The 10,887-nt window shown below is 37.2% G+C and overlaps 1 protein-coding gene across 1 annotated transcript in view; it reads right to left on the bottom strand.

The window, feature by feature from the left end:
* Positions 1–9,130: 9,130 nt before the first annotated feature.
* The window catches only part of THSD7A (thrombospondin type 1 domain containing 7A), a 254,711-nt gene continuing 252,954 nt past the window's right edge, over positions 9,131–10,887 (bottom strand). The window contains exon 30 of the mRNA XM_056484539.1: positions 9,131–10,471. Within this exon, the coding sequence (XP_056340514.1) occupies positions 10,387–10,471 (85 nt within the window). The 3' untranslated portion in view covers positions 9,131–10,386. The remainder of the gene's footprint in view (positions 10,472–10,887) is intronic.

Genomic DNA, 10,887 nt, shown 5'->3' with positions numbered 1-10,887 from the left:
TGAATTTTCAGCCTCTGGAGTCTTTCAGTGCGAGGAATGATTTTTATTGTAATCTTCACTATACAATCAACTTGGGGCTATTTTTCTGTGTCTGCCAAAACCCTTTTGCACCTTTGCTCTGCATTGGTCTGTTGTTCCATATCACACCCAAATTACTACATATGGTATTTTTTGGGATGTTAGACACCATATTTCTTTGTTATCTCTAAAGCCAGTTCTCTCCAGCTCAGTGCTAGAGTCCTGCCAGAGTCTTAAACACTATTCTGCACAGAACTACTGCTTCTTACTGCTATCCTCATAAAACTATCATTCTACTGTACAAGGACAAATTGAATGTAGACATGTGGTACCCTTCCTGCTATTCAGACTTTTTTCCCCTCTGTTGATGCTTTCAGCAACTAGTTCACCTGTGTTAAAAGACTCCCAGAACATGAGAGAATAAAACACATGGATCTAGATACATGTCTGAAAGTCAAATACGTACAATGTTGAAAGATTCTCCTCCCTATCACACTTCCCAAAAACCCCCAAACAAACAAACAAACAAAAAAGCCACCTGCAAAACAACAAGAAAACCTCAAAATAAACCAGCCTAACAGAAAAACTCCCACAAACAAATAAACAAAAACTCAAACCAACCAACCAACCAACCAACCAACCAACCAACCAACTAACCAACCAACCAAACAACCAACCAAAAACAAAAGCAAAAAAGAAAAAGTCTCCGAGAATTTGAAGACATGCACAAGCAATTGATTGTGCAAACTGTCCATGGACAAAATGAGACCATAATGAATATTCTTGTCCTTAGGAATTTATGGTAAATAGTAGATATGGGTGGCATTTTAGGAAAGCAATTTGAATGCAGTGATTTGGAGAATTCTTTAAAATAATATTTTTTTCCCTCTTTAAAAACTATTTACTGTACTTTTATTTAATTGTCCTGTGACCCTAAACTGACTACCAAAAAAACCGCAAAAAACAAAACATCAAATCAACAACCCTCCCATGCTGCATATGTGATTTCTTGTTATACATGTAATTCAATACAGTTAAGCAGACTGCCCAGGATGTTCTTTATGCTAAGTGACAACTGCTTAAATAGAACATAAAAAGCTTTGAATAATGTAAATCAAGCAATAATAAATGTTATTATCACTTATATGATTTTCTTATAATCTCTATAATGTTATTATTGGTATATAAATCCTTAAATGATAGCAGACAGCTTCACAGCTCATAAGGATTTGTTAAACACAAAGACAATTTTAATATGTCATGGCATGGCATTTTGATGAGACCCATGAAGTATTCTGGAGAAACATACTGTACTGCCATTTCATTGATCTAAGGTGGCAGATGAAAGTCTTGTCACCTGCAGTACCACCTCATTTCAAAGTGAATGCAGTCAGAGAGATGGAGTATGGCAATTTTTAATGCAAATAATGTTTTGCCTTCCTGAAGGAGCCCATTTATAGTCTTGAGGCCATTAGACTTCTGCCCTGGCCTCTTCAGCACAGCAATTCTGCAATAGGATTGAAGAGTCAGTTGCAGATTGATGATTAACTTCTCACTTGTGCTGCTAACCTTCCTTTTACATTTATGTAAAACTGAACAATTGACTGCTACTAATGTTTTACTCATCAACTTGTAAGTGAAGGCCATTTAAGACAGCAATGTTGGATTTAGCTCCAGCTGCTGTTCTAATGTTGCAGAAAGCTTTTGTTGCAGTTCATTAAATTCAACTTCAGGCAGTCACAGAACTGCCACCTAATTATTTTTTTTATTTTCTTGGCTGAGTGAATCCTGGTGTCACCGATTTCCTCTCACAAAATGGAGCTACAGAATTCTTCATTCTGGAGATTGAAGAAACAAAGCAGTGAGGAAGACACCAACATAATTCTGTTAAAAACAGGTAAGACTGAATCAGTGCAACTTCATTTCCTACCAGTTCTTCAGACTATCTTGGGAGTCAGACTCTGTATGGGAAATTGGTTCTTTGCTAGTAGATCACAGGGCCTTTATTAATAACAGTTAGTTTATGTTTTGGGGACTAATAACCAAATTGGAGGTTACATGGGTTCATATAACCCTCTGGCTGAAAAGGAGCAGGCCTGTGGCTGAGAAGTAATTAGCAGTAATTTTCCTCAGTACTGAGTACATGAGGTATTTTAATCTCTATTATCTCAGTACAAATCAAATTAAATTATGACAATTTCATTCTGTGGCATATCAAAACTGAAAATGAGATCCAAAATTGAAAGATATGTGTATGGAGATGTCACTTCTGACCTTGAATACAGAATTTCTACCTGAACTTAGCTCTGTTAACACATGGATGATGCTAGATACCTCTTAGAAACTATTTTAAAAATACCTCATCATCTGTACTACTCATAAGTTTAAGCAGTTGGTATAGCTTATAGATAAAATAACTAAAATCAGAACATCTGTGTGTGTTTAAAGCAACAATCCAAAACAGAAAATGTGCATAACCTCCTGCCATGGAGCTGCTCATGGAATAGGGATTTTGATTGATTCCTGTGCTGATTCCCTCTTTAGGGACATTACAGCTTGAGAGTATTTCCAAACTAGTACACAAAGGTTTCACCCCAGAATTCTTGGAAAAATAATAGATACTGAGAATTTGAGCTTATGTTAATGATTGTTTATTGCCATATCACAGTCAGGATTTCAAAGAGAGATTTCTCCCTCCTATGATTTTACACACAGAGGAGAGAGCTCTTACTATGATTTTACAATTAGAATTTACGCAAAATGAGTATTAAAAAGGAACAATAGAGAAAAATGTGAAGTAACAATAGAATGGCATGATTAAAATATGTAGAATTAGGTATCTTCAAGGTTTCTAAATACATAGTTGCACCTTTAGTTGCAGCAAGAAAGGAAAAAATTACTTCAGCCACAAAATTCACATTTTCAATATGCATATTTTTACTTTTGACAGTGTGTCTTCATGTACTTGTAAGTTGTCAGCTGGGAACTGTTGTTGTCTCGCTGCAATCTTAAGAGAGAGAAGACACATCAAAAGAGAATTAATGCCATGATAGCATTCAGTGCAAATCAGTAAAGTTCCACATAAGGATGAAATCTGGCATTCGTGTCAAACACCAAGACACAATGGGGGCACAGCAAGAAAGCTGTGAAGGGAATTGAGTTAGAATATGAAAGCAAGACACAAGCTGTAACCCTTTGTCTGCTATGACAATTTCATAGCTTTTACATGACACAAGTTGTGTAAATTAGTTTGGGTTCAGCTTGGGAGAGGTTTTTGTTGGACTTCATTACAAATAATCTGTCAATACTGGACCACCAGACTGAATGTCCAGTCACAGAACTGTTAACTAAATTCTGCCCACGGGCTCAAATTGTGTTGCTATTTCCATATAGATATCTTAAGGAGTAGCACTGGGAACAGTTAAGAAACTGAGAAGTCACATTTTGACATGTATAACTAAGAAAGAGGGTTTACTCCCTAATTAAGTTATTCGGAGAAGGAAAAAATTATATTTGTTTTGAAATACAACACTGTGATGAAACTATTTGTAAGCTAAACAAAACTCATTGAGAAACAACTTTCTGCCATTTTAAAGAATTATCTGACACTCTGAAGAGTGTATTTGAAAATAAAAGAAAACCCCAATCATATTATAATTTCAGTTTCAGAATAATAAATTTAGGGGCTAGGTTCTGAATAAAATCCACAAAATATTAAAACATATGTGGGAGCCTCTAACCCCTCATCTATAAATGGAAAAGTACCAAATCTTATTTTCTCTGAAAAGACAGAGCTTTTTAGATACATCAACCCATAATGATTACTAAATAGGTTCAGTAATTGAACTGTTTGAAATAAGATTTCCTTGAAAACGGGAAACAACAAGAGCCATGATCATGGATTATGATCCTGTGGCTAAGTTTTACCTTCACAATATTGACAAATTGAAGGACTTTCCCTTGCTTGAGGGGGTCCAAAGCAGTCCTGGGGCACCCAGCAGAGCCTTAGGAAGACTGGGGAGGTTTTGGGGACTGGTGACCTCCTTTGGGCTCTTGTCCCTGCAGCCTGTGTGCATTGCCTCCCCCAGTTTTGGGCACTGGTGACCTCCTTTGGGCTCTTGTCCCTGCAGCCTGTGTGCATTGCCTCCCCCAGTGCCATCTGCAGCCGAGCTGTGCCCGGCCTGCCGCCCGCCTTTTCAGCAGAGCTGTTACTGACCAAAGCAGGACAAGCAGGACTGGGCAGCACCCAGCAGCAGCAGCTTGCCAGGGCAGGCCAGGACACCAGCCCAGGAAGGGTTTGTGCTGCAGGCTGGAAGGGCAAGGCCCACGTGTGTTGGTGTGAGCAGCCTGTGAGCGACACTGCTGGGCCTCCCCAGGCTCCGGCCTGGCTGCCCCTGAGGCTGGGCCCCCACACTTTCTAGGGTTCTTCTGATATTAGGGCAATTGTGGCAAAAATGGAAGAAGAGCTGTGCAATGACCACGACTAGCAACATAAAATACTTCAATAATAGTGAAAGTAAAAGTGGGACAAGGCCCAAAAATCCAAACACACTAGGAAAAGGCACAAGGCCCTGGCAGGAGTCGGTGGTTGCAGACCCAGATGTAGGGAGGCCCAGGGTATAAATGTGGGGTAGGAATCGAGGTTAGGGTGCAATGTGGTATAGGGGAAAGTGGTGCAGAGGTGGGGTAAGGGAAGGCAGGGTGCAACGGGGTAGGCTGGGAGGGACACTGCACCAATTGAGGGCCAATGGGGATACAAGGAAGGGAGAACATTCTAGAGACTGGGAGTGGTGATGATAACTGGAAAATGAAGGTTGGGAATATGAATGAGGCATTAACATGGGCAATCCCATAACTCCTTGGAACTTTTTCTTCTGGGATTGTCACAACTCCAACAAATGCCTCCCAAGGCCTAGGGTTGGGGTACAGGTCTTCTTTAGTAATGATTGCCTGACCTGGAATACAGGTCAGGCTGACCCCCATACCTGGCAGCAGAAAGAGGAATGGCATCTGCTCAATGACATTTAAGGTGTGCCTTGAAGTAAGCCTTCCAACTTCTCTGTTTAAGCAGGACACAGAAAGATGCCCATTTACAAAAGGATGTGGAGATAGTTTACAAAAGGATCTAGAGACACTTCAGGGGAAACACCCATCCCAGCCAGGGGCACTGCCCAAATGAAGGTAAGCAAAATTACACAAACTCAGCCTCTGCCAAAAAATTAATGAAGAGACAAGCAGAGGCTAAGATGCACACACACACCCAATTCATCTCTATCCTGCTCCAAAAAGCAAATGTTTGTTCATCTGCCTGGTCATTACCTGCTTTTGGATAGACAGCCAGATTCCCTGTATTAAAAAAACAAAAAACATCAGAAGATCTAGAGAGAACTTTTTCTGTAGCTAAACTGATAGTGATGCCAAGCAGATCCTGATGGCTGCTCAAGCTCCCTGCTGTTTCAGGAGGATAATTTTCTAGATTTTCTGGATTCTCCAATATTGTAGGTTTTCACATTACTAAAAGGCTGAAACATTTGCAAAGTTTGTCTGAGTCTCTTGATTTACCTCTCACTTCATGTCCTTTCATCACACTTGTACTAGAAAATCATATTGTCCTGTAATGTTTTGGGATTCTTTTTAAAATAAGCACTACCCTTTCCCATTAATCTAAAAGTCTTCCAAACAGTTGCCTAAGTCCTACCACATTTTCTTTACTGAATGTGAAGACTCTATCATCTTCATTAGTATACTACAGCTAATTCTCTAAATTTAAATGAGAATTTGAATTTTCTTCTCTTGGATATTTTCTAACTGGTTACAACACTTTGCCTGTATTGACTTAAACACATTTAAATGATCTAAAAATTACTCTGTTAGGTTGTAGGTAGGAATTCAAGACCAATGCTTCTGTGGTTTTACTGTGGATTCCAGAGAAGAAATATGTAGGTAGGAGTTACTTGTGAAAATCGTGAAATGCCTCAGAAAATCAGAGTTTTGTGCTCTCAAAATTGAGTTTAAATCTTTTAGGGGTTAGTTTGGAAAGGCTACTGGGGAGGTAATAACTACTGAGACAGGACAAACCCCCCATGACACGGTGTGTAAGTTACACAGCAGAACTGGACATGAAAAAAATTGAATTTTGGAGAGCACAGAGAGTGAATATGAGCAATTATAAAAAAAAAATGCAAAGTGATTTATTTTCTGCTTTTTCTTCTTGTGTAGGTACAGTGACAGATTCAGCTTCACTTGAAGTGAATACACATCTTCTAATTTTTTTTTTTTATTCTCCAAAGAAGGGTTGTTTTTTTCTAATATAAAAATGGCAAGGAAGAAAATTTTATTGTTTTAATTTCATTTGTTGGATATTTATCAATTGACTAAATGTGTTTTGCTAATTTCCAAGTCAACTAGGACTGTAGCAACAGACTTGATTGGTACCATAGCAAGAGAAAGTATTTTTCTTTTTAAATAGAAACACTAATTTTTAGTAAGAATGTTTGCTAATGCCTTTCAGAAAAAAAAGAAGAGACTGTTTAAAAGGTGGTCATATTTTAGGGATCTGGCTTTTATTGTTACTCTATCCCAGCATAGTATACTACATTTATTAAAAAAAGACATTAAATGATTTTGTGTTTATATTTATTGTCAGCAATACATCAGTTATGTAAAAATAACCCAGATGAAAATGTAAGACTTGTTACATTTTCACATCATCTGTATTAACTGAATAAAGCTTAGTGACAATATACACAAATTTGCAGTAGAAGTTGTACGTAAACATTTTGTGCATTAAAAAAGAAATATACATAATTTAAAAAATAAAAATGCATTACACAATTTACAAATTAACATTAACAAAAAAAAAGGTAAACATTCCTCAGACAGCTGCCTCCTCATTCTACAAAATAAATATTCAAGTAAATTAAGTTAGGCAAAATAAACTCTTAACTCTTAACAATTTACATAAAGGTAAAAAGACAGATTTCCATTTAATTCAAGGTATATTTTACAGTGATTTACACATAGAGTTTTTAAATTGGTCTCTTCAAATTTTAGTATTGGAAAAAAACCAACCTTATTACATTTTGGCAGGAGGAAGGGAGTTTCAAAATTGATGCTTTATACCAAATATAAACAGGCTTGTGCAGTTGCATCAAAGCTTCAAAAAGGAACTGCTCCAGGACTCAAAGCAGACACAGTAAGCTAGAAACTACAGTTTTAAAAAGGAAAATATAAACCACCACATCAACAGGAAAATATCTACTTTGCTATTTTTTGAATGGTTTATTTGATCACTGGAAACATTACTTTCACAAACTAATAATCTACAGTAGTGACTGCTTTAGGCACTGGATTTGTAGAAGCACTCTGATTTTTAAAGCAAATTGCTTTTCATTCTATATTGACAATTCACATATTATTTATTTCTGTTTCAATGCTAGAGGGCTTAATCACCTTTGCAACATTTTGATTTACATAAAATTTCAGCCCTCTTTACAGCCTAGTATTTGTTTTTTTCATAATGAGGGAAGCCATTCTGGCTTCAAATTTCCATGCACATCGTTCATAGAAAAAATAATAATAAAAACACACTCTAGATTTTAAATGCAGCACTAGTATGATGCAGATGTGCACCAGATATTCACTGATCAGATATAAAATGTAACACACACTAAAATACTTGCATGGATAGCAAAGGCCAAACATACTTAAAAACCTCTCCTATCTCTTTCTTTATCCATTTAATGTGGTAAGAAAAAAGGAGATGTCATACCTTCACCTTCAAGTTATTAAATGCTTCGATTTAGGACATAAAAATCTTCAAGGCAAGAACTAGGCAACAGCTCCTGCTAAGACCAGCCAGTGCCATAAATAAAGATGACTCATTGCCAATGAAAGAAACCCTGTTCCCTCAATGCCCTCTTGGTCCAAAACTATTCAACAACACAGAATCAGACATTTAAAAGAACAGAAATAATTATTAAAATCTGTCTCCACATGTAGTTATTGTTCTTTAATACTTTATAATTTTTCCATGGTTTTTTGGGTTTTTTTTTTTATGTCTGATAAAAAAGGAACCAACCAAGTTTTTCTTGTTTTCTACTCAAGAATGCTGAAAATTAAAATTTTCAAGATTTGTATTTTTGCAATGGATCTTTACAAAGTGATATAAGACTGAATACTCCAGCCCTGAAACACATATAAATGAACCACTGCTGTGGCAGGGGCCATGAAACTTCATCAGCTGCAGCTGGATCAAGGTATAAAATGAGAAATTAAACCTGCATCAAAGATTGTTACCATTGTTCCTCTGCTCACCATTCCCATTTGGGGAATACCTATAACAGTGGGATGAAGGTAATTTTCTTGATGCAGTAACACCACATTGGTAATATGGCAGCTAAGTTAAAGCAGGACCATAATCTCTCTTGAATATCCACAAAATGCTCATTGGTTTCAAGAATTATTTTACATAGAACAAAGATGTGTATTTTAAAGAACTGATATTACCCATTGATGCCCATGAGAGTCTTGTCATTGATTTCAGTGGATCTGGGCCAAAGTTTGCAAAGCTAGTTTCATTCAGTGTGCAAAACCTGGTGCTTCTTGAGTAAATAGAGTGAGGAGTAGGCAGAAGTGGTTTAGGTTATATAAAAGACCTGAGAACCTAATATTGAAATTTGTTTAACAATTATTTTTGAGAGGTTGCCTGATAAAGCTTTGTATTGCTTAGTAGTGGCACAGTCACTTGTATGTTCTGGCTGCACACAGAAGCCATTTGAGGAGAATAACCCTTCTCAGGTCATGGATCACATCCATAACAGCCATGTCACATGAGTGGCAAGTCAATGAGCTTCATGTTGGAAGCCTAACACTGAAAAGCCATAAGCATGGAAGAGGTTAACAATGAGTTTTCATACTGCCAGGGTTTTTTAAAAAGTCATGAGTGCTAAAATGGCAGAACTATTGATCTTATTGTTTACTTGCCAGTACACTCAGGTGTTTAACTGAATAATTAAAAGAGTCTACTGAATTATCATAGTTAAAAAGACAAAATGTCTCTGAGTATTGCACTGCCAGTAGCAGTGAAAAATCTCTTATTAACAGAGGGAAAGAAAAGTAAAACCAGTTTATTTTAGTTGAACAATCAGAACACCTTTTTAGACAAGAAGTATGTCACTCAGGATTACAGGGCAACCACTTTTCTTTTTCTTTTCTTGTTTTTCTAACAAAGTTAACAAATATAAAAAATCTAGTCGTAAACAGCCTTCAAAGTACAATTAGAAACCAGCAGGACAATCTATACCAGTATAGGTAGATGGGGCAAGAAACTAGACACTTGTATTACTGCCATGGTGTAGAGTACCAAGGGCTGCTGTGATGAGGAACGGCGCGTGTACAGCAAACGTCGTAGCTGATTCCATCCCGTCACAGTCCAAACTGAACACTACTCTCTTCAGGATTCAAGACCTGTCTACTTGACACTCCTTGCACAAGATACATCATTATCCTTTCTGAAAAGAGGCAGTTTCTATGGCAATACTAGTTAAGTGCATATCATGCTGCACTAATATAGTGCAAAAATTTGCCTTACACGTAGCAAAAAAGATGCAGGCAACAGTTTGAGTTAGAGAAAGTAGAAAGGTATTGTAACATTTACAGCAGGTATTTTTTTCCAGACACCAACCACTAGAAAATAGTGAATCTGAGAATGCCTCCTTTCTGGATGTACGCATGAGGCCCTTATAATTTGGTGTGGTAACAGGACAGAATTTTTCAAGTGAGTCATTGCCCTCTGAAATGCAGGTTAACACAAGTTATCATCAAACTGGCAAACTGTTGAACTTGCTCAGTGGGTTAATCCCAGTTAAAAGTTAATATTGTACTAAGCACGAAAATGCTCTTCATCAAGTATATAATCTGATAGAATAATACATATGGTTCAACTGAGTATATATGTTCTGTTTGAATATAAAGAGTCTTAGCTTGGTACAAACTCGTCATGCGTACAGATTATACTTGGTTAATGATGCAGGGGCTTCCAAGTGTTAATAGTATGTCAACTACAGTATTCTGGAGGCAGAAGTGGTGCTCAGTTCCAAGACTGAGAAAACACCACAGATCTCCAACTGCAGTGTCTATTAGTGTGATTCTGCCTGATTTCTCGGTGCTGATGGTCTAATGTAAAGCCATAATACCTTGAATATCGGTAGGCATTATGAAATGCATCCTTCTTTATCTATGGTGCAGTTACAAAACAGAAAAATTCAAAATGCTTAATCCACTCCATAGAAAATCCCTGTGGCTTTGGACACCTTCTGATTTCATTCCTTAGTTTAGACTCCATTTGTCACCATGAGAAGTTGTATTTTACATGTCTGCGTCTCCATCATAAGCCAAAGTTAAAGGTTTCAGTCGGTTGTTCTGCCTTCTCTGGGGCTTCTTTGGCTTTTTGCTGAAACAATAAATATTTGTAAATAGAACAAAAAACTAATAACATACAAAAATGTACTTCAGTCTTAAATGAAAGATGAGCATGTTGATAATGCATTCAATTGTTTGTTTATGAAAGCTATAAGCCTAAAACCTTCACTGGGATCACTAATTAACTCTTTATCAACCCAAAGCAATATCTAATTCAAATCTCAGTTGTTCAGAAACAAGGTGTTATGGTGCTGATGTGACTTGAAATCCTTGGCAGGCACTCTTGCAACATCACTAAGTTTTCAGAAGAATTCAGAGCCTGCCATGGAATATTTGGTCATGTATCAAAGCTGCAATCACATTATTTTAAATTGTGTGACTCAAATATTAAATCCCTCTTGACACATCAAGGGTTTCTGCAGGAAAGGTCCGTCTTTTGGTTGGTTT

This window comes from Oenanthe melanoleuca, chromosome 2, assembly GCF_029582105.1.
Source record: "Oenanthe melanoleuca isolate GR-GAL-2019-014 chromosome 2, OMel1.0, whole genome shotgun sequence".
Classification (NCBI taxonomy): Eukaryota; Metazoa; Chordata; class Aves; order Passeriformes; family Muscicapidae; genus Oenanthe; species Oenanthe melanoleuca.
This window is presented reverse-complemented; position numbering and strand designations above follow the sequence as displayed.